General features: G+C 44.3%; 1 protein-coding gene across 2 annotated transcripts in view; it reads right to left on the reverse strand.

Annotated features, from left to right (window-relative positions):
• The window catches only part of LOC127425361 (polypeptide N-acetylgalactosaminyltransferase 9), a 153475-nt gene that overhangs the window by 31916 nt on the left and 96818 nt on the right, over window positions 1-24741 (reverse strand). For both annotated transcript variants that reach the window (XM_051671287.1, XM_051671294.1), the window contains one exon: window positions 15347-15464. In XM_051671287.1, the coding sequence (XP_051527247.1) occupies window positions 15347-15464 (118 nt within the window). The remainder of the gene's footprint in view (window positions 1-15346; window positions 15465-24741) is intronic.

Consider the following 24741-nt stretch of genomic DNA (forward strand, 5'->3'; position numbering starts at 1 on the left):
GAAAACAGCTCTAAATACATAACTACGCTGAGTTGAAAATCAGCATGCAGTGTCTTTGTCCAAGGTGCCATGACTGTCTATGAGGACATTGGCATATCTCAAAAAACATGGCCGCCATCGGCCAATGAAGTTTGAGCACCTATTAGACAAGGTTATCGGAGGCCGATCAATACAAAACTTGGTGGGCCTGTTCGACTCCCGGCCCTAGAGGTCTGTGAGTTTTTTGAAAGTTATATTAAACTGTCTGAAAAAAAAAACAGGGTTCACAAACTGTCTAAATATTTTCACCATGGTCCATTTCTTTTTTTGTGAACAATTGTTTTTATTGAGTGGTCAGTTCAATACAAAAAGATATAATTATTAAAGTGTAACCACCCTCACCCGCCAGGTAGACTTATAATGTGCTGAGGAATTGCAAGACATTGCAGTGGTAAAAGAGAAAAGAAAAACATCTAGATCAACAGATCAGTAGAAAATATACATAAATACAAAATGACTTTCACATCAAAAGGAAGAAATAAAAGATTTAACAATATCAAAAGTAGAACTCCAAGTTTTTAAAGTCTTTGTCCTTGCTCCATGAATGCGAGCTGTTGATAGCTCCAAAGAAATTATATCCAACAAAGATAAGGCCCATACACGCCTGCTCATGTGGAGGGATCCAACGACTGACTAACATTTTCTTTGCAGCAGTGAAAGCAGCTAAAAGTATGTTACTCTGTTGCAAAGACAATGCCAATTCAGAGAATTTATTTAGGAAGAAAAGTTCTGGAGTCAAAACCATATCTTTATCTAACAGAAATGATATGTCATGAGCAAGTTGCAACCAGAAAGGAAAAAGTGTAGGGCATTCCCAGAAAAAATTTAAATAGGTACCAAGTGCTCTCTGCGGACATAAGTTACAATTCGGGAAAGGTGACAAATGCATATAGAAACGTTTTAAAGGGGACAGGTAGAGTCTATGCAGTAGTTTCCAATGGATCATCTGATGGTTCATGTTTTTTGAAGATGATGTGATTGTCTCCCAAATTTGATCAGTAAATAAAGATTGTATATCAGCACTGATATCCTTAGACCAAATAGATGTAATGGAAAGTGGTTTGTATGAGTTTTTGAGGAGAAAAGAGTAAATAGCTGAGGCAGAAATAACCGATTTATCAGTTGGAAGAATTACCTTTCGCAAGGGGTGTAAGGGTAATTGTGCATCCCAGGGAACTCAATATGCGCGAAGTGCAGACCTATTACGAAGATACATAAAAAAGGAAGTTCCTGGTAAATTAAAAATAGTCTTAATATCTTGAAATGATTTTAAGCCTTTGTCATCATAAATGTCACCGAGACAATTTACTTTACATTTAACCCATTGTGCACAATGAAATGGGTTCTTTCCAGATAAAAATTTATTATTATGGAACAAAGGTGAATGACGATGCCAAATCAAATTTGACTCTATCTTCCTGGTCAACGTTCTCAAAGTAGAAATAAAATGTGTTATAATAGGGCCAAAACGAAGTTTACATTGTCTAAGTGAGACACCAGCAAAAACCAAATGCTTTATATCATAAGGAGAAACAAGCGATTCTTCAATAGCCCACCATGAAGTCGACACATTTGGTTTAAACCAGGATGACAGTGCACGAAGAGTAAAGGAGTCAGTGTATAACTTACAATTTGGGAAGGACCAACCCCCATCTGTTCTGCTGCGCTATAAAGTAGATAACTTAATTCAGGGACGTTTACCATTCCAGATATAATGAGAAATTACTGAATTGAGTTTTCCCAATAGCCAGCTGGTGGGGGTAAAGAAATAGAGGAATAGAAATGAACACAAGGAAGGATGTTCATTTTAACCACGGATATTCTTGCATAGAAAGAAGTAGAAAGGTGCGACCACTTTGCGAGATCTGAGGTGACTTTGGCCAAGTTGTGGTTAACATTTTTTTGAAGCAATATCTTGCAGAGAGGGATAGATATCTATCCCTAAGTATTTGAAGGAATGCACCACCGGAATAAAACCAGAAAACGTCACAGATCCAACACAGAAATTGAGAGGGAGCAGATATGACTTTGTCCAATTAATCCTATACCCAGACAGATTACTAAACTGATTGAATAAATTTAAAACATGGGGGACTGATTGAACAGGATTGTCTAAAAAAAGCAATATGTCATCTGCAAATAAAGATATGTGATGTGAGGTGTTCCTAACCGATATAGGAAGTATAAGTTCTGACTGACGTACAGCTTGAGCAAGAGGTTCTAAAGATAGAGCAAACAGTAAAGGTGAAAGAGGACCCTGATGAGTGCCTCTTCTAATCGAAAAAGATTGTGAACATACCTGGCCAGTAAGAATGGTAGCTGAGGGGTTAGCATACAAGATTTTAATCATATTTATAAGGTTAACGCTAAAACCTAGGCGAACTAGCACTGCCCACAAATAGTTTCACTCCAAATGGTCGAATACTTTCATTGCATCTAAAGAGAGTATTGCAGTGAATTATGTTCTGCTGAGTGAATTATGTGAAGCAATCTTTGCAGGTTATCTGAGGCAGAGTGAGATTTGATAAACCCTGTTTGTTCATGATGAACAAGTTTGGCCATAACGCCTTCTAAACGGCATGCTAAAACTTTTGCATAAATTTTAACATCTGTACCAATTAAAGAGAGTGGGCGATAACTAGAACAGGATGTAGAGTCTTTATCTTTTTTTTTTACAGAAGAGACATAATAGCCATGTTCATATTTTGCGGAAAGGATCCTTGATCAATTGAATAATGCATCATATCTAGCATAAGTAGACCAGTTTGGCCCAGAAGGACAAATAGAACTCAACTGGTATGCCATCTAGGCCTGGGGATTTCCCTTTGCTCATACCTGTGACCGATGATTCTAATTCAGTGAGCGATGTAGGTCTAGCTAGGAGTTCAGAATCTGATTCTGACAGATGTGGGAGGTTAAGAGTAGATAAAAAGGAAGTAAAGGAGGTAGGTTCGCATTTAGAGTTGGAGCTGTATAGTTCACAATAGAAGGAACGAAAAGTGTTGTTTATACGCTCCTGGTCAGTCAGAATCTCATTGGTTTGAGATTTCACTGCTGTAATATTAGCAAATTTTTCGCTATTACGTAGTCTTAAAGACAGTAAATGGCTAGGTCTATGTGGCAGCGGGGGCGTGGTCAAGCATCTCTCCGGAGAGAGAGAAAGCGGTAAGGGCGCTTATACCTGAGTTAAATTATGTCTAACACCTGTCTCTAATTTCAGTGAGCACGGGGAGAGCGGCATAAATAGAGCCACACCGCAGGTAGACGAGAGAGAGAGCCTGGGCACCAGAGAGCCAATTGTGAAGCCAAAAATTTATTATTGAGTTAAGAGTTTATTTTTGTGAAATAGTTTGTATATTTTAGAGTGAGTCATTGAACAGTGTAAGAGCCCTGAACAAGTGCATTTGCTGCAGTAAGGAGAATAAAACGCTTACCTGAACCAGGAAATCTGCTTCTCGCCTCCTCCTTCCACTGAGAAGTGTTACACTGGTGCCGAAACCCAGGAATAAAGGTTTGAAGATGGACGGAAGTCACCCGTAGAGTCCTCCCAGTTGGCTGAGATCCTCCAATGCCTCGCTGGCTTGCATCGGAGCCACCAGCAATCCCTGCTTGAGCTCCAGCAAGATCAAGACCGCTGGTTTGTGGAGCTCATGCGTGCTCAAGTAGAGGACCGACAGGCGATCCGGAGCCTCCTCAGCCAGGAGGCATCCCCAGCTGTGACCCCGGACACCCACACGGCGTTACCCCCGCCTGCGTTACAGAAGATGGGGCGGCGGACGACCCAGAGGCGTTCCTGGATCTCTTTGAGTGCACTGCTGAGATCTGGGGCTGGCTGCTCGGCCAGTGGGCAGCCCTACTCATACCGCTGCTGTCCAGGGAAGCCCAGCTCGCAGCTCAACAACTACCAGTGACGAGCCTCCTGGCTTACTTAAAGAAAGCCATCCTGCAACAGGTTGGTCGGAGTCTGGAAGAAAGTCATCAACTCTTCCGGAGCCTGAAGCTGGAGAACTCCGACCGCCCATTTCCCTTCGCCCAATGGCTCCGCGACGCCTGCCGAAGATGGTTGCCAGCGGGGGACCGCGGCATTGACGGGATCATCGACCAGGTGGTACTGTAGCAATTAATACATCAACTGCCAAAAGGGACGGCGGAGTGTGTCCAGTGCCACCGCCCGGCGTCGCTGGAGGAAGCCATCCAGCTTGCGGAGGACCACATGGCGGTGATCCCGAGGGCGGAAGAGCCCTCCCACTCTCTCTCTCTTCCCCCTGTCTCATTCCCCTCCCCTATCTCCTCTTGTTCTGCTCTCTCTCCAGGTTCCGTTCCTGCCTCACGCAGACGAGGAGGACTTCAGCCATTGAGACCAGTTCCCCGGGTGTGGGAGCCGACACCTTCCCCTATCCCGATGCCCTGCCGCTCTCCCCCTCAGGGAGGGGCGCCCACCGACGCAAGTGCGGGTGTAGCGCCTGGGCCAGCCTGCTGGAGGTGCGGGGACCCGGACCACTTCCGGGATCAATGCCCTCTGATGGAGCTGGGGATGGTGGTGCAGGTCTCTGACCTCCCACAGGCTGCCCCCGACCGAGCCAGAGCATACTGGATACCGGTAAGTGTCAAGGGGGGTACTCACCAAGCATTGGTGGACACCGGGTGTAATCAAACCACTATCCACCAACGCTTGGTTCAACCTGAGGCATTGGACACAACTAAAACGGTGAGGGTGAAATGTGTGCACGGGGATATTCACAAAGCATCCGGTGGTGACCTGACGATTAAATTTCGGGGGAAAAAGCATAGAGTGCAGGCCGCGGTTAGTTCCCGCCTCACCTGTCCGCTGATTTTGGGGACTGATTGGCCTGATTTTAGAGTTTTATTAAAGGGAATTTGCGCGGATGTGTCCTGTATGAAGTTAGGGAGATGTGTAATGTGCAATGCTCTGGCAGGGGAGGCAGAGCCGGGGCCGTCCTCAACAGCTCCATGTCATAATGATGAAAGCGGGGGAGAGGCTGCAGCCCCTCCCCTTCTCAGGGAATTCCCTGAGGGGGATTTCCCTTTGGAGCAGTCGCGAGACGAAACCCTCAAACACGCCTTCGACCAAGTGAGAGTCATTGATGGTCAACAACTCCAGCCGGACATCGCCCTTTCATACCCCTATTTTGCGATTATAAATGAGCGGTTGTATAGAGTGACACAGGACACTCCAAGGAGCCGTCGGGAAATGGTATTCAAGGCGGCTCATTATAATCCCATGGTGGGTCACTTGGGAGAAAGGAAAACACTGAACCGTCTAATAGCCCATTTCTATTGGCCGGGCATTGGCGGCGATGTCCGCAGGTGGTGTGCGGCATGCCGCGAATGCCAACTGGTTAACCCACCGGCCACCCCAAAAGCGCCATTGCGCCCTCTCCCTTTGATCGAGGTCCCCTTTGAAAGAATTGGAATGGACCTCGTCGGGCCATCAGAAAGGTCAGCATGCGGACATCGCTTTGTATTGGTCCTAGTGGACTATGCAATGCGATATCCGGAAGCAGTGCCTCTGCGCAACATCTCAGCATATAGTGTTGCGGAGGCACTCTTCAAAATAATATCCCGGGTGGGGATTCCAAAAGAAATCCTCACCGATCAGGGCACAACGTTTATGTCACGGACACTACGTGAACTGTACGAGTTGTTAAATATTACATCGATTCGCACCAGCGTATACCATCCTCAAACGGATGGCCTGGTGAAACGATTTAATAAAACCCTTAAAAACATTATTCGTAAGTTAGTGCACGACGATGCTAGAAATTGGGATAAATGGCTCGAACCCCTGTTATTTGCAGTACGAGAGGTCCCGCAAGCCTCCACTGGCTTCTCCCCATTCGAGCTGCTGTATGGGCGACGCCCACGCGGTGTACTTGATGTATTGTGAAAGGCCTGGGAGGAGGGACCTTCAAACAGTAAAAATGAAATTCAATACATTCTTGATCTTAGAGCAAAACTCCACACTTTGGGGCAGCTAACACAGGAGAATTTGCTCCAAGCTCAAGAGCGACAGCGCCGACTGTATGACAGGGGAACTCAGCTAAGGGAATTTGCACCGGGAGATAAAGTGCTTGTATTGCTTCCCACATCGAGCTCTAAATTACTTGCCAAGTGGCAAGGACCCTTTGAGGTCACACAACGAGTGGGAGATCTCGAATATGAGGTTAAACGAACCGATAGAGGGGGCGCACGTCAAATATACCACCTCAATCTCCTGAAATTGTGGAGGGAGGCAGTTCCCATGACGTTGACTACGGTAGTTCCCGAGAAGGCGGAGCTCGGACCGGAGGTGAGTCCAAAACATAAACGGTTCATCCCGGTCACTTGTGGAGACCACCTCTCACCGAGTCAACTCGCGGAGGTTGCTAGGTTGCAACAGGAGTTTGCGGATGTGTTCTCTCCTCTACCGGGGTGTACAAACCTCATCCATCACCACGTGGTACATAGCCACCCCTATCGATTACCCGAACACAAGAAGAAAATCGCTCGGGAAGAATTGGATGCAATGCTCGATATGGGGGTAATAGAAGAATCCCACAGCGATTGGTCCAGCCCAGTTGTTCTAGTGCCTAAGAGCGACGGGTCTGTATGGTTCTGTGTGGATTATAGGAAAGTCAACGCGGTGTCTAAATTTGACGCGTATCCAATGCCTCACGTTGATGAGTTGCTCGATCGGTTGGGCACTGCTCGATTTTATTCGACATTGGATTTGACGAAGTGTTATTGGCAGATCCCCTTGACACCAATTTCCTGTGAGAAAACCGCCTTCTCCACACCGTTTGGATTACACCAGTTTGCGACACTTCCGTTCGGTTTGTTTGGAGCCCCGGCTACGTTTCAGCGTCTCATGGACCGAATCCTCAGACCGCATTCAGCTTATGCCGCTGCCTATTTAGATGACGACATCATTTATAGCAATGATTGGCAGTGGCACGTGCAACATCTGAGGGCGGTTCTGAGATCTCTGCGCCGTGCGGGACTCACAGTGAACCCAAAGAAGTGCGCGATTGGGCGGGTGGAGGTACGGTATCTGGGGTTCCACTTGGGCCACGGGCAGGTGCGTCCCCAAATTGACAAGACAGCGGTGATTGCGACCTGCCCGAGGCCTAAGACCAAAAAGGGGGTGAGACAGTTCCTGGGGCTGGCTGGCTATTATAGAAGGTTCGTACCTAATTATTTGGACGTCACCAACCCGCTGACTGATCTCACTAAAAAGGGAGCTCCAGACCCGGTCCAGTGGACGGAGCAGTGTCAGCGGGCGTTCACACAAGTTAAAGCCGCACTTTGCAGGGGGCCGCTTTTACATTCACCTGATTTCTCTCTCCCTTTTGTTTTACAGACAGATGCTTCAGACAGAGGGCTGGGGGCCGTATTCTCGCAGGTGGTGGAGGGGGAGGAGCGCCCGGTGCTGTACATTAGCCGTAAGCTCTCGTTGAGGGAAACTAAGTACAGCACCGTGGAAAAGGAGTGTCTCGCCATCAAGTGGGCGGTCCTCACTCTCCGATACTACCTGTTGGGGTGGGCCTTCACCCTCTGTTCCGATCAAGCCCCACTCCAGTGGTTCCACCGCATGAAAGATACTAATGCCCGGATCACCCGTTGGTACCTGGCTCTTCAGCCGTTTAAGTTCAAGGTGGTCCACAGACCGGGAGCGCAGATGGCTGTCGCCGACTTCCTATCCAGGAATGGGGGGGGAGTGGTAGGCAGGCCGGATGCCGCCCCGGCCTCAGTTGGGCGGTGGGGATATGTGGCAGCGGGGGTGTGGTCAAGCATCTCTCCGGAGAGAGAGAAAGCGGTAAGGGCGCTTACACCTGAGTTAAATTATGTCTAACATCTGTCTCTAATTTCAATGAGCACGGGGAGAACGGCATAAATAGAGCCACAACGCAGGTAGACGAGAGAGAGAGCCTGGACACCAGAGAGCCAATTGTGAAGCCAAGAGTTTATTATTGAGTTGAGTTTATTTTTGTGAAATAGTTTGTGTATTTTAGAGTGAGTCATTGAACAGTGTAAGAGCCCTGAACGAGTGCATTTGCTGCAGTAAGGAGAATAAAACCTTTACCTGAACCAGGAAATCTGCTTCTCACCTCCTCCTTCCAGTGAGAAGTGTTACAGTCTACTATCATGAAAATAAGAAATTCAGCTCTGTGTCTACATAATAAATTAAGTTCTTTCCTAACAATTTCAATTTCGGCTGCAGTACTATCAGAAAAAGAATGTTGGTTTGCCTGTTCTAGTGACCGAAGTTTAGATTCCAGGTCAGAGGTTTTCTTACAATGAATTTTCTGGCGAAAATTAGCATATGAAATCGAAAAATTCCTTATAAAGCCCTTTGTCGCCTCCCATAGTATTCGTGGGTCAACTACCGAGCCTCTACTGATGTTAATGAATTCACATAGTTTAGTTTTGAATTGATGACAAAAAACCTAATCTTTTAATAAATTAGTGTTAAAACGCTACCTAGGGGCTCGCGGAGGACGCTTGGTAATTGAAAATTTCAAAAAATTACTACTACGGTCTGACAGAGATAGGAGAGAAATGTCAACTTCAAGTATCATTGAGGTTAAGGAAGAGGAAGCAAAAATGTAATCAATCCGTGAATATGACTTTTGTCTAGCTGAGAAAAATGTATACAATTTTTGGGAAGGGTTAAATAACTGCCATGTATCTACTAATGAAAAAGAAGCTATGCATTGTTTGAGTTGCTCAGTAGAAACATTCTGGGAATAAGAAAATTTGCCACCAGACCTATCGAGGCAATGGGACATTACAGCGTTCATATCTGCTCCCATTACTATCTCAAAGTCCATTAGATCAGTGAGATAAGTAGATAGTTCAGAGAAAAAAGTTGGATTTGGACTACATGGTGCATAAATGGAAAGAAAAGCTAACTTCTTATTCTCAACCACTGTTTTTATATGAGTTATTCTGCCAGCACTATCACCATTTTTGTCTAGTATGGAGATATTTAAATTTCTTCTAACAATTATTAATACACCTTTAGTTTTATCGTCAGTAGCGGTGAAAGAGGCCACCTCGTAAAATGTATTATTGCATCTATGAACTTCGTCTTTCCTCAAATGAGATTCCTGGATTAAAGCAATGTCAACCTTTCTTCGTCACAATAATTCTAAAAAACTAGTACGTTTATTAAACCATTTACATTACAACTTAGTATATTCAATTCAGTCATAGGAGTCAAACAAATAAATGATTTGAACAAATGAGTCAAAGTAATACCACTGCAAATGTATTATTTAAGTCTACCTTTAACCCATCCCTCACCCATCGAACAACCATGAAACATAAAGCAAACCTACCCCATAGAACTATTGCAGGCTGGGGTAAGAACAAACCCCAGGCTGCCACCCTCCCCTGTCATTGTCAGTGACAGCAACATGACAGCCTGTGCAACATTAGTACACTGCCATTAGCCCTATTATAAGAGAATCAAATAACTTTTTGAATTCACACAGTAAAGAAGTGGGGCAAAGAAAAAACAGAAATTATGTTTCCTATAAAGAGGAAGCAAATATAGATAACTACATCATATAAGTACGAAACTGTAAATTAGTGATACCTTGTCTCCTAGCTTACATGAAAAAAATAATAAATAAATAAATAAATAAATAAACTGCCGGTAGACGACCATCATATGTAGTTCTAGATTATCAAGTCAGGAGTTACTCAGTAATAACAATCTCTTCTGCCATGTCCATCCTTGGAGAATGAGGTCGGGGGATCGAGCTTAGGAATTGACGTGCTTCCTCCGGAGAGTACAGTAGTTTAGTCTCGCCGTGTTTCATGACAATCTTCAGCATAGCTGGATACAGAAGAACGTTCTGCAGACCTGCCTCTTTCAATTCTTTCCTTATTACAGTGAAGGAGCTCCGCTTCTTTGCCATCGCAGGAGAGAAGTCAGGGAAAAAGCTCAGCATTGCACCGTTGTTTGTTTTTACAGTACCGTGGCATCTTGCTTCGTTTAGAATCAGATTCCTGTCATTGTAGCATAACAGTTTGAAAAGAAACACTCACGGTTTGGAGTGATCAGTTGAAACTCTGGTGTAAACTCGATGCGCATGTTCGACTTCGATCTCTTTGCCTGATAGTGCTGGAATCCAGATCGGTAGAGACTGTTTCAGGAAGCCAATTGTGTCATCTTTTTCGGTCCCTTTTTGGTAAGCCGAGCAGCCGGAGATTACTGCGTCTGCTGCGGTCTTGTAGATCTGTCACTTATTGCTCGAGGGCATCCAGACGCCTAGTATGTTCGTTGACCACTTTTTTCTGCTCTCTCTGTTCCTCGAATAAAAAGTAAATTTTAGAGCACATATTCTGAATTGTGGTCATGTGAGAGGCGAATTCAGTGCGCATTGCCGCTAATTCAGTTATCAAAATGTCCTCAAATCGCTTTATAGTGGTCGCCATGCTGTCTTCCATGTCCGCTCGGCCTGCAGCGGCTGCTGATTTAGTTTTCTTCTTTATTGGAGAAGATGATGGTGAGAGATAAGCAAAACTCCGACTATGTGACATTTACAAACCGATGGCCAATGAAAAAACTACCCCAGATGTCAAAAAGAAAGTTAAAAACAGTAAAAGGTGGGCTACATATGCGGAGCTTGAATAATGTGCGTCTAGGCCCATGAAAGTGTCACGTGATCAGTCTACTATGGTCCATTTCTGTATATAATAAGGAGTATAAACTATATATAATTACATCTTAGTAAGATATAAGTCAACATTTGAACCACTTTAACCTGTTGATGCTCATTGACCCCACCCATGGGTTTGACTTTACTTTGCTTAAATGAGTTCACATTTACTATATAGTGTGTTGTTCAAAATTGTTCATAATGTTGACAAATTATACATCTTTATAACATCTTTTTTGACTAGACTATATAGTATATGTGATCCATCTGTTGTATCCTTCATTTCACGGGAAATGAAGGACGCATTTGGAGGCCGCATTTGAAGGAGCCTTCGAATTGGGACAGCCTTTGTCGTGCAGTAGTGATGCAATCGGCCTTCGAATGTGACCTTTAAAGGATGCAGCCTCTGAATTGGGACGCAGCTATAATTCATATCATTTGTTTGATCTCCTCATACTGAACAACTTTGCCTCAAGAACCACTGCTGTCAATCAAATTGTTCATTAAATATTCACGATTATGTAAAAAACCTACTTTTGTGAACTAGTCCTAGGTTTTTCACTCAACCTCAACAAAAACAATGCAGTACAATTCTCTGGACTCTCTGGGTCAATAATTATCAAAAAAAATGTTGAACTTTACCCTTTGGGTAGCTATAACAGTGTCATTTAGAAAATGGGCGTGGTCAAGTGTACAAATAAGCCCATAATTCCCCCCCAAAAAACTCAGAACTTCACGAAATTAAGTGAGCACGTGCGATATATGATTCTAAACAAGCATGCAGACTTTTATAGAGATCGGACCATAGGTGGCACTATGAGCTTTAAAAAGCTTTAAAAACCATGTATTTCTTTAGTAAATAGCCTGTATTGGCTGTATTGGATGGTCTATTCCATCTATGATCTAGGTGGTTACATGCTTGCTAAATAAAGCATAATACCTTTTTACGCTTATGCTTAAAGTCCTTAAACCACTTGAACCCCGTTAATTGCTGCTCGCAGCTATATTTATTTAATGTAATTTATAACATAAATTAGCACTGCTACGATGGGTTTAAAAAATACAGCTGCTGAGGGTGCGACAATAAATTTGGCATCTTTTTCTCTTCTGATTGTCGTAATCCACCGCTCTCTAATTATTCCCTTTTTTAAAAAAACCATGGGAACGTAATAGGTTTTTCTTTTGCTGTTGGAGCAAATGGGAACGCAAAAATAGTATTTTCTGTGGTCTCCCATTTACAGCTATAGAAATGTATTCCACAATAGTTTACATCCACGTTGCAACCCGGAAATGTGAAAAGCATCTGTAACCTGTCAGTTTGGACTCCTCAGCTTTGAGGCTCTCCTCAGTATGCACTAAGGCAGGATGTCTATTAGGTGTTGCATAAGGTTATTTATTAAATATGTAGCTGTCAGTCAAAGCTATCCCTCCAGAATGAGCTGCATCAACTTTGGAGGACTAACTGGAGGCTGTGATGCACCACATGTGCCTTCACTGTGTTCAGCATCAATAAACATTTGATTTATTTCAAAGCCGGGAATTTGATGCATTTGCAAGATTGGCAATTCTGCTTTTTGTGCAGCAAGCAATGAAGGAACAAATGGAATCCAGAATGGACACTCCACTAGGCTCAGGCTTGTCAGACATTCTCTTACGCTCTGATCACATGCTTTAAATGCTTTAATATACAGTATGTAATTTAATACCATAAATACTAACAAAACAGAACTTCTAACAACCGAGTATACATAGGTAAGAAGAGCACTATTAGTACACAGACCAATGAGACAATGTTCATCTTATTTTATTGAGATAAAAAAATGATATGTGATTTAGGAGTTTTATAAGTTATCAGCTCAACTCCTGTAACACTGCTTTAACCATTAAACGCATACCTCTGGTCTTTAGTGACCTAGGACCTCATTCCACCCCCTGTACCACATCCATTTTTGGAGTTGTGCCCACACCTCTTTAATATTCCTCAATCTCTCTCTTATAAATAGTGTAACACACACACACACACACACACAAACACACACACACACACACACACAAACTTGTTTTTATATCATTGTCTAATGATAACTTCTATCCCCTAACCCTACCCCTAAATCTAACCCTCACAGGAACCTTTTTGCATTTTTACGTTTTCAAAAAAAACATCGTTTAGTATGTTTAATAAGCCATTTCCCTCATGGGGACCGCTGGCTGGGCCCCACAAGGTAGGTGATCTCAGGTTTTACTATCCTTGTGGGGATACTTGGCCCCCACAATGTAGCATAAACATGCACACACACACACACACACACACACATACATGTTGGTGCGGCTATCCTTATGAGGGACTCTCCATAGACATAATGTTTTTTATACTTTAGGGACTATAGATTCTATCCCCTAACCCTACCCCTAAACCTAACCCTCACAAAAAACTTTCTGCATTTTTACATAAAAAAATAAAATAAAATAAAAAAACATTGTTTATTATGTTTTTTAAGTGATTTGAAATATGGGGACACTAGAAATGTCCTCATAAACCACATTTATAGCATTATACTCTTGTAATTACCAGTTTGTAACCTAAAAAAAATGTCCTCGTAAACCACCCAAACCCGCCAACACACACACACACACTCACACACACACACACACACACACACACACACACACACACACACACACACACACACAAAAGCCAAACCAAAAAAAATATATATATTACTTAACTTTTTTTATTTATTTATTTATTTATTTTTTGCATTTTCAAACATTATATTTTGATTATTTCATATCTATATAAGTTTACTTTCACAGGATATTTATTTCTTTGTATACTACAAAATTAATGAGTACTATATCCATACAAATGAATACTATATCACACTAATTTTCTGTGCAACACTAAATTAACAACATTGGTGATTTATCATATCACTATTCCATATGTGTGTACACATACATATTATACATGTTATTTCTTACTCAAGGTGGCACTGTTGTTTCAGTGATTAACTTGATTTACATTTGTCATTGCTATTTGATGAAGAAACAACATTGAAGTAAACTATAGCAAATGTAACACATGAACAGTATGATATGACTATTGTCATTTAGCTGTACTACTGAAGATATGTACGTTGTGCATCTATTTAGACCCAATAAGTGCCTGAGAAATTCCAGTGTTATAGTAATGAATCCTTTTCTAGGTCTGTCCTGATTTGTTGCATTTTCTCTTTGATATATGAAAAATAAAACATCAAAATATATCAAAATATATTTTATTATATTATTTTCAAATTGTCTTCACACTATCTGGGCATTTTGTAGATCCATTTGTGATAGATAAAAGTGCAGGGACTATAAAGACCCAAATATGTAAGAGTGTTTGGTGAAATTCCCATGCATTTAATGGTTAAATTGATGTGTATTGTGAAAAGCGCTATACAAATAAAAATGACTTGACAAGACATTATGGCTTTAGTTAATTCAATAACACGAAGATTTATAGTTGTTTTTATTTCCTATTTTAATTAAACGTGCATATAAGAGGTCACGTAACAATGCAGTAGACTACTGTTTAAAATGTTTATCAGTGAATAATTTGTACTGTTTCACATACTGTTGTTTAAAGTATGTATTGTTCAGTATGCAGTAGACAGTACACTAGTATCCCATTCTGAACACAGCCTATGCCTCTGAAGATTCAGCTAAATATGTTGCTTTTATGTTATTTTTGGGATAGGCAACTGTACATTACAATGAAGGGAAGTGTAATATTCAAAGAAACTCTAATTTACATGCAATTGAGAAATAATGTACAATGATATTTTTCATCATAGTTTTTATTAGAAGAATGATGGCACATGCTATTCTTACACAATTGAGTCTTTCTCCAATTGGACATGTTAAACAATACTATTGATCCCAATAGTTCAATCTATCATCTGGCTGGTAAGACTTTCTATCAACCAACAGAAACTAGAATGGGATTTTAAAATTAATTAAAGGATTTTATCCAAATTATGCAAATCCTCCAAGGATATTCCCAACCACACAGAAAGAACAGTTTCTGAATTTAAACAAGTTCAATTCTCCACTGGCTCTCAGGGTTGCCACAAAAGGAATCCACTTTCTTTGTACCATACTGCATGTAACGTATTCGAGCTTGTGTAATTTGGCACAGAGTACTCCCATTTCCTCCAAGCAACACATTTAGTCCGTAATGGAGTGATGAATCTGAATGCTTACCCCCCAAAAGTCTCTAGCACGATGCCTTGGGCATGAAAGCATGGAGCAATGTAATTAAATGTCTGTCAAATGCTGAAGGTTTGTAGTTAGAGTTAATTATATTGTCACCTGAGATTATACATGGAGGGTGGCCACAATGTTGAATTGTAATTTCTGAGAGGCTCTAATATGCAGCAATATGAGCAGTTCCATGCTCAATGAATTCCAATTACATGAACACATTGGACTGTGAATGTCTCAGCTGAGCAAAATTAACAAGGCACACACCTCATTGTGTTATCTTTGGAACTGGAAATTGTTTGATGAGCATTTATATCACTTTACATACATTATCCACAGCAAATAATGACATTAGCACACAGATATGGCTTGATCATGATCTTACTTACCCTCATACCAAGTTCAATGTTCTCTCCTCCGTAAACCTCCATGCCCGGATCAAGCAGTCCAATTTCTCCAAAATACTCACGATCGACCACAAAGGAGCAACCAATCATTGCAGGTGTTCTGTGACAGAAATAAACAAAACAAACAAACAAACAAAAAAAATAATAATTTAAAACCTGAACAGTGCATTCATATTCTCTTGTCATCTGAATAATATTTTAATTTGGCTCACGATCTGGATTTATGTTTCATCTATCCATCAGGGCTAGGTGATATACAGCTAAAAAAAACTGATGAAATTATTTATATATTTAATCAAATATTTATATTTTTCCACCTGTTTTTAATAAATAGCTCGATATTTATGTATTTGCTTTGAAATGGCTTAAATGGGTGATTTCAATCAGAGGAACCATCATTTCGGCCAAACAGCCATTGTAGCCAATTTGATTTAAAATAAGAAGTTAAATACAGAAAACATCTAGTTAAAAATAAACAAGGTATGTTCTCATTAAATGATCACAAGAATGATATTTAATTATTTTCATTTATATGCACCAGTATGATTATAAATAGTAATAACCAGCACTATTTACCTATATATACATACTGTGTGTGTGTGTGTGTGTGTGTGTGTGTGTGTATATATATATATATATATATTAAACATAGTATCTATCTTATCATATCTTATCGATTTAACATCCTGGTTACTTGCGTAACCTCCGTTCCCTGATGGAGGGAATAAGATGTTGTGTCGATGTAGTGACACTAGGGGTCACTCTTGGGAGCCCAAGACACCTCTGGTCTTTGGTAAAAAGCCAATGAAAATTGGCGAGTGGTATTTGCATGCCACTCCCCCTGACATATGGGTATAAAAGGAGCTGGCATGCAACCACTCATTCAGGTTTTATGCTGAGGAGCCGAGACAAGGTCCGGCCATTTCAGTGGGTAGTTCAGTGTTGTGGCAGGAGGGACACAACATCTCATTCCCTCCATAAGGGAACGGAGGTTACGCAAGTAGTAAGTAGTACACAGTTCCCTATCTGTCACTCACTCAACGTTGTGTCGATGTGGTGACACTAGGGGTCCCTATACAAAATGCCGCAACTGGCTGAACTGTGTTATGTGAACTGGCGGTGTGTGATGGGCAGACCACTGTGTGCCTTGTAGCCAGCACACCAGGCCAACACGTAACCTCCCCCAACACTGTTATGAGGGTTGAACGGGACAAGTCGACTACCCAAAAGATAGGGACAGGCTAGCCCAGTCGTGGCCTCTGTTCCCCTTCTTTTTTTCCACTCCCTAAAAAAAGGGGGATTATCCGACTGGGCCGAACAGTTCTAGTCAGGGGGTGTTCCTCCCAAGGGGAGGACACCGCGGAGACCACACCTCACCCAGAGAGAGGAGGGGTATTTAAGTGGAAATACGTCACATGGTCTTGCCGAGCTTGCCGAGCTATGTCGGAAGTATGTCATGTGGAGAAGTCTCATGGTAGGTCCTACCCAATGGGGGAGGAGTTACTACAAGCAGGGGGGGCCTCTGCCCAAGGAAGACACAGTTTGCCAACAGGGAAAAGAATTAGCGGAAGATATACATCGCATGGGGTTACCTACGGGGAACCGCCACATGCGGAGCACCTACCCCAGTACAGGGCTTTAGTTAGCACGTGTACTGGGCCGGCAGCGAGTCTCTCTGAAAACTCGACTGCCACAGGGCTCGGAGGAAGTCAACCAGGAAACACAGTTTGTGAACACTACTGGGAGTTAATGGTGCACGTCTTCAGCTCAGGAGAGGTGAAAGGCACTATGTGCAAGCGATACATCCTGGATTTACCTGCTTGTATTGCGTGCCACTACACGGGACGAAAACAGTTCCACCCGGAGGTTGTAGAACCTCGCAAAAGTGTTGGGTGTTGCCCAGCCCACTGCTCTGCAAATGTCTGTTAGAGAGGTGCCCCTGGCCAGGGCCAAGGAGGCCGCTACGCCCCAGGTAGAATGGGCTCGTAGCCCTACCGGGGGCGGCACATCCTGGGCGTGATATACCATAGTTATGGCGTCAATGTGCCAGTGGGCGATACTCTGTTTGGAGACAGCGCTTCCTTTCCGCTGTCTGCCAAAGCGGACAAAGAGCTGCTCAGAGATTCTAAAGCTCTGCATGCAATCCAAATAGATGCGTAAAGTGCACACCGGACACAGCAACGTCAGGGCTGGGTCTGCCTCCTCCTGGGGCAGCGCTCGCAGGTTCACCACCTGGTCCCTAAAAGGGGTCGTGGGAACCTTGGGTACATAGCCCGGTCAGGTTCTCAGGATCACGTGAGAGTAGCCCGGACCGAAATCTGGGCACGTTTCGCTGACAGAGAATGCTTGCAGGTCTCCTACCCTCTTGATGGAAGTGAGCGCAGTCAGGAAGGCAATCTTCAAGGAGAGTGCCTTAAGCTCAGCTGACTGCAAAGGTTCAAAGGGGGCTCTCTGTAGACCCTGAAGAACTACAGAGAGGTCCCATGAGGGAACGAGGCGCGGTCTGGAGGGTATCAGCCTCCTGGCACCTCTCAGGAACCTGATGATCTGGTCGTGCTTCCCTAAGGACTTACTGTCCACTGTGTCATGGTGTGCTGCTATAGCGGCTATGTACACCTTCAAGGTGGAAGGGGACAGCCGCCCTTCCAACCTCTCCTGCAGGAAGGAAAGCACCTATACGACTGCGCATCTCTGGGGGTCTTCCCGTCGGGAAGAGGTCTGGTCGCAGATGCCAGATGGTGCCCCGTCCCTGAGAAAGAAGGTCCTTCATCAGGGGAATTCGCCGGGGGGGGGGAGGGGGTGGCTGTCGCGAGGAGTGTGAGGTCCGAGAACCACATCTGGGTGGGCCAGTAGGGTGCTACCAGGACAACCTGCTTCTCATCTTCCTTGACCTTGCACAGGGTCTGTGCAAGTAGGATCTCTGGGGGAAACACATATTTGCGCAGTCCAGGGGGCCAGCTGTGTGCCAGCGTGTCTATACCGAGAGGTGCCTCGGTCAGGGCGTACCAGAGCAGGCAATGGGAGGATTCTTTGGAGGCAAACAGGTCTACCTGTGCCTGTCCGAATTGACTCCAGATCAGCTGGTGGAGTCTCCACTCTCCCCTGAGGGTAACCTGCTGTGACAGCGCATCCACTGCAGTATTGAGGTTGCCCGGGATGTGAGTGGCTCGCTGCTGCTGACTCCAGAGGAGGAGACAGTGGGCGAGTTGTGACATACAACGGGAGTGCAGACCGCCTTGAAGGTTGACATATGCTACCGCTGCCGTGTTGTCTGTCCGAACTAACAAGTGCTTGCCCTGGATCAATGGCCGGAACCTCTGCAGGGCGAGCAGAATTGCCAGCAACTCGAGGCAGTTGATGTCCCAAGGCAGCCGCGGTCCCATCTACAAGCCGGCGGCTGCGTGCCCACTGCAAACGGTGCCCCAGCCCATCTTGGAGGTGTCTGTCGTGACCACGACACACCTGGAGACCTGCTCTAGGGGAACCCCTGCCCGTAGAAATGCGAGGTCGGTCCAAGGGCTGAAGAGGCGGTGACAGACCTGCGTGATGACCACGCGGTATGTCCCGCAGAGCCATGCCCATCTCGGGACTCGAGTCTGAAGCCAGTGCTGAAGCGGTCTCATATGCATCAACCCGAGCGGAGTGGCCACCGCTGAGGATGCCATATGCCCCTGGAGACTCTGAAAGAGTTTCAGTGGAACCGCTGTTTTCACGCCTTCAAACAGGTCAGTGCCGACTGTTCGCGCTCGTTCATGAGGCGCGCTGTCAACGAGACTGAGTCCAACTCCAAACCAAGAAAAGAGATGCTCTGAACAGGGAGGATCTTGCTCTTTTCCCAGTTGACCCTAAGCCCTAATCGGCTGAGGTGCGAGAACACCAGGTCCCAGTGTGCACACAACATGTCCCGAGAGTGAGCTAGGATTAGCCAGTGAGATCATCGAGATAGTTGAGAATGTGAATGCCCACCTCCCTTAAGTGCAAGAGCTGCCTCTGCAACCTCCGTGAAGACGCGAGGGGACAAGGACAGACAGAAAGGGAGGACCTTGTACTGATACGCCCGACCCTCTAATGCAAACCATAGGAAGGGTCTGTGTCTAGTTAGAATCGAGACGTGAAAGTACGCATCCTTCAGGTCTACCGCCGCGAACTAATCTTGATGCCGGACGCTCACCAGTATGCGTTTTTGCGTCAGCATCTTGAACAGGAGTCTGTGTAAAGCCCGGTTCAGTACTTGCAGGTCCAAGATTGGCCGCAACCCACCGCCTTTTTTCGGTACGATGAAATAGGGGCTGTAAAACCCCTTCTTCATATTGGGTGGCGATCTCCGCGTGCAAGGCAGCAGCGTTTTCGTCCTTCACCAAGGTGAAGTGGATACCGCTGAACCTGGGTGGACATCTGGTGAACTGAATCGCGTAGCCAAGTCGGACGGTCCGGATAAGCCATCCCGACGGATTGGAAAGTGCAAGCCATGCATCCAAGCTCCGCGCTAGGGGGACCAAAGGGACAATCTCGTCTGATGTACTGACAGGTGGGGCTTCGCGGCGGGTCAGAGCTCGAGTTGCCAAACCATGTCGTGGCCGTGCTGAGTCTAGGGACATCGAAGCACTTACCTGGCTCCTTGTGATAACCCCCGGAACAGCCTGGGACAGGGTAGGAAGAGGCCTGTCCTCGCAACCTGTGGAAACTGTCACATTGGGGGCGGATCTGTGACACAGCTGGGCATGCAGGGGTGGGGAGACTGCCACTGGAGCGCCAATCCTGCAAGGATAAAAAGGTGGACGGTGGTCATGATGACAGCCATGCACACCAGTTATGTGACCCAGGGAACGAGGAAACCGCTCTTTTGCTGAACTGTTGGGGACCGCAGCCACTTTGGCATGTGGTGAAATTAAATGAGAAAGCAACAAAAGATTCTCCTCCCGGCCCTCCACCGAGGGATGGAGTGGTCTGCTTACCAGCTCCAAGGTGGGTTTCGTCGTCCCTGGGTCATCCGTCTCAGGGTCGCTTCGAAGCCTTTCGTGGGCTCTTGTCGGTCGGTCGTGAGACAGGTGGCATCTGCTTACTGCGGTGGGCTCCACTCCGGGGCCGGGTCAGAGGGGCGGGATGCGGCGGAGCTGGTGCAGTCACCACAGGGGGACGCCCTTGGCGATGAGCAGTTGGGGTGCAGGATCTTGAGCCGTGCTGGGGCAGGATATGCTGGATAGACCGTCTGCTGCTTCACCGTCGAGAACTGTTGGGCAAAGTCCTCAACGGTGTTGCCAAATAGGCCAACCTGGGAGATAGGGGCAGCAAGGAACCGTGCCTTGTCGGCCTCACCCATCTCGACCAGGTTGAGCCAAATGTGGTGCTCCTGGACCACTATGGTGGACATCGCCCGCACGAGAGACCACGCCGTGACCTTCGTCGCCCAGAGAGTGAGGTCAGTCGCTGAGCGCAGTTCCTGCATCAAATCTGGGGCGGAACTACCCTCGTGCAGTTCTTTTAGCGCCTTGGCTTGGTGGACCTGCAGGAGAGCCATGGCGTACAGGGCAGAGGCGGCTTGTCCAGCAGCACTGTAGGCTTTGGCTGTCAGTGATGATGTGAACCTACAGGCCTTGGATGGGAGCTTTGGGTGTCCGTGCCAGGTGGCGGTACTCTGCGGGCATAGGTGCACCGCAAGCGCCTTATCCACCGGGGGAATCACCGAATAGCCCCTGGCCGCCCCGCCATCGAGGGTATTGAGGGCGGGGGAGCTGAAAGATCGGGACCGGGCAGTAAAAGGTGCCTCCCACGATATTGTCAGCTCCTCATGCACTTCCGGGAAGAAAGGTACTGGAGCGGGGCGTGGCTGCTTTGAGTGGCGCCGCGAGCCCAGGAACCAATCATTGAGCCGCGAGGGTTCAGAGGAGAGTGGAGGGTTCCACTCTAGCCTGACGCTCGTGGCCGCCCGGGAAAGCATGTCTGTCATTTCCGCATCAGACTGTGACTGGGCGACCGTCACCGAGGGGAGGAGCTCAGCTGAGGCTTCTGCATCCGACTGGACGAGCTGGCTCTCCAATGCTGCGCTCGAGAGCTCATCAGCTTCGCGGGCTTGCTTACGAAAAGCAAGCCGCGACTGCAACGTTGCCATGCTCATGTTTTCGCAGAGAGTACATGATCCATCCACGAATGCTGTCTCCACATGGGTCGTGCCCATACACGAAAGACAACGATCGTGACCATCTGAAGTTGAGAGGTAATGACCGCAACCAGGAATAACACACAAACGGAAAGGCATCTTTAAAAAGACGAGTCTTTAAAAAGACTTTCCGTGTGTGCCGCTCTTTTAGAGAAATATACTCTTTTAGAAAAATATACTCTCTTTTTTCTGCCGAAGCACCCAGGGGTGTTCTTTGCAGTGCACCAGTGCAGAGGAGAGAGAAGCCGCTGAAATGCGCCGTCACATGTTTACTAAGTAAACATCGACCGTTCGGCTCCGAAGAGAAAATCTGAATGAGTGGTTGCATGCCAGCTCCTTTTATATCCGTATGTCCGGGGGAGTGGCATGCAAATACCATAAATACAATACATTTTCAATGGCCTTTTATCAAAGACCAGAGGTGTCTCGGGCTCCCAAGAGTGACCCCTAGTGTCACTACATCGACACAACGTCGAGTGAGTGACAGATAGGGAACTAATTATATATAGTATGTTCCTACTACCGGAGCAATTCAAGCTTGATGTACCACCTTGATACAGTAGGGGCAGTCGGCGCTTCAGCATGGTTTTGCGCTCAAAGACAGCTGGACCAAGTTGGGATCTTGAGACTAATTTTTCAAAGTATCAAAAGGTATCTTTGGACTAGAGGCACTGAAAACTAGTGAGACGTTACGCAACCAAAGTGAGACGCTCCAAAAGTGCCCGTCTGATGCATGAGTAGGCTACATAGACCAACAATTAAAAATAGAGCAGTGGGATGAAGGTAAGTAATAGGGGTATGTTTTTGACTTTTAAAAACACTTTTTTGTATTGTCTAAATGTCTGTTGTCACAATAAAATGTATGTTAGGTACGTGATGTATTTGAATTGTCTGAATTATAATATTTACTATATATTATATTTATATTTATAATATATATACATACATGTATATACAGTATATACAGTGCTGGGCAGATTACTTGTGAAGTGTAATCAGGTACTGATTACAAATTACGTGAAAAAAAAATCCAATCAGTAACGTAGGACCCTATTTTAAGAGTGCAAGCGATAAGCGCAACGCAATGCTTAAGTCATAAGCGTAAAGTCAAAAGTCATTTTTGTGCAAGCATGCACTAAGTCTAGGCACAAGTGGGTTTGGCGAAATCATGCGTGCAACACGCAAAAAGCTGAACCAACTGCAATTTAATTTGGAGGTGGATTATTCCAGCATCTTTGTCCTATTATATAATCCATTCCCTCAAGCACCAACGATTTAAACAAAGACAGTACATTAATAAGAAGTTGGTAGTGTAAATAGCCAGTTTTCTGTAATGTAAACCAAAAATATTTCTAAATTTAAATTACTCTTCAAACAAAACAAAAAATATAATACAAATAATGAAGTGGCGAAAAAAAATCATACTAATTCCAAACATTTTACTCTCTCCAACTTCTTCCACTGGCCCATTTTGCAGTGACTTAAAAATCACTCTACAACGACAGGTGGAAAATTACTAGTCAAATTAAATCATAAATACAATTGTAAATATACAATAATAATAATACATATAAACATAACAATAAAAATAATAATAATAAAGATAATTTAAATAATAAACCAAGACCTCTAGAAAGTTTAACACAAATCACATAATTTTTTGTTTCAACAGCGATTGAAGGGACATCATTTGATGTACTTTCAGAATTTGGACATGAACTTTATTACCACCTGCTGGTGAAATCTCCAAGCTGCAAATGCAGGAACTGAATTTGGACTTTATGCTGAGTTAAGACCTGGTATTGAAATGTCTTAGAGCAATTACATATTTCTAAGGAAAATAGCAAACTGCGTTTTGCGCCACTTCATATACATAAAATATACCCTTAGTTTGCACGCATCCACCCCAAGTAGTGCAAACACTCCCACCCACACCCATTTGCACTTTGAGCTGGCACAAAAATTACACTTAGAATTAGCGATCTCATGAAAATTGGATAAGACTTTGTGCACGGTTGTAGTGTGTGCGCTGCACTTTGCGACCTCACGAAAATAGAGCCTATAATTTCATAGATTACATTTTCTGGGTAATCTAATCTGATTACTTTTGGATACTTTCAACAATTCTATTTTATTTTAAGTCACAGGCATTTGAGTAAAAATCATTTTATTATAAAAGTACAAACAAGAAGAAAATGTTTTCCAATCTTTATTACTAACAAGAAGAGACTCACAAAAAGAGGTCCTCATGACATTTTTAAAAAGTACATTAAACATTACATGAATGAAATATATATTAAATTTAACAGCAATGAAAGTGTATGGCAAAAGTTTATAATTCAAAACACTGAGACATCAATTTAATTTTAAGTGCATAAAACAATAGCAGCATTACGTACATTAATGAAGCCTTTGAAGCAAGTTAATGTGTGAGCACACCATTGGTGAGGTAGTATGAAATCTTACTGTTTTAACATAAAAGGTTGAACATTTTTTCAACTTTTGCATTTCAGGGTAAGAATATGATGATATTGATATGAAAATGATCAATATGTTATTAACAATTTACTTCCATTGCCTTGTTAATATGTAATCATGTAATCTATAAAAAAATAACTGTAATCGGGAGACCTGTGTAGCTCAACGAGGATTGACGCTGACTACAACCCCTGGAGTCGCGAGTTCGAATCCAGGGTGTTATGTGACTCCAGTCAGGCTTCCTAAGCAACCAAATTGGCCAGTTGCTATGGAGGGTAGAGTCACATGGGGTAACCTCCTCGTGGTTTCTATAATGTGGTTCTCGCTCTCAGTGGGGCATGTGGTGAGTTGTGCGTGGATGCCGCGGAGAATAGCGTGGGCTTCCACACGTGCTACGTCTCCGCGGTAACGCGCTCAACAAGCCACGTGATAAGATGCATGGACTGACGGTCTCAGACACGGAGGCAACTGAGATTTGTCCTCCGCCATACAGATTGAGGTGAGTCACTACGCCACCACGAGGATCTAGAGCGCATTGGGAATTGGGCATGCCAAATTGGGGAGAAAAGGAGAGAAAAAAATAAAAAAATAAAAATAACTAATCAAATTATGAGTCATTTAATCCAATTACAAATACTTGATTTTTGTAATCTGATTACATAATACATTACTACCCAGCACTCTATCTATCTATCTATCTATCTATCTATCAACCCTGAGAGCCAGGATTCTGTATTAATGT

This window comes from Myxocyprinus asiaticus, chromosome 3, assembly GCF_019703515.2.
Source record: "Myxocyprinus asiaticus isolate MX2 ecotype Aquarium Trade chromosome 3, UBuf_Myxa_2, whole genome shotgun sequence".
NCBI classification, from domain to species: domain Eukaryota; kingdom Metazoa; phylum Chordata; class Actinopteri; order Cypriniformes; family Catostomidae; genus Myxocyprinus; species Myxocyprinus asiaticus.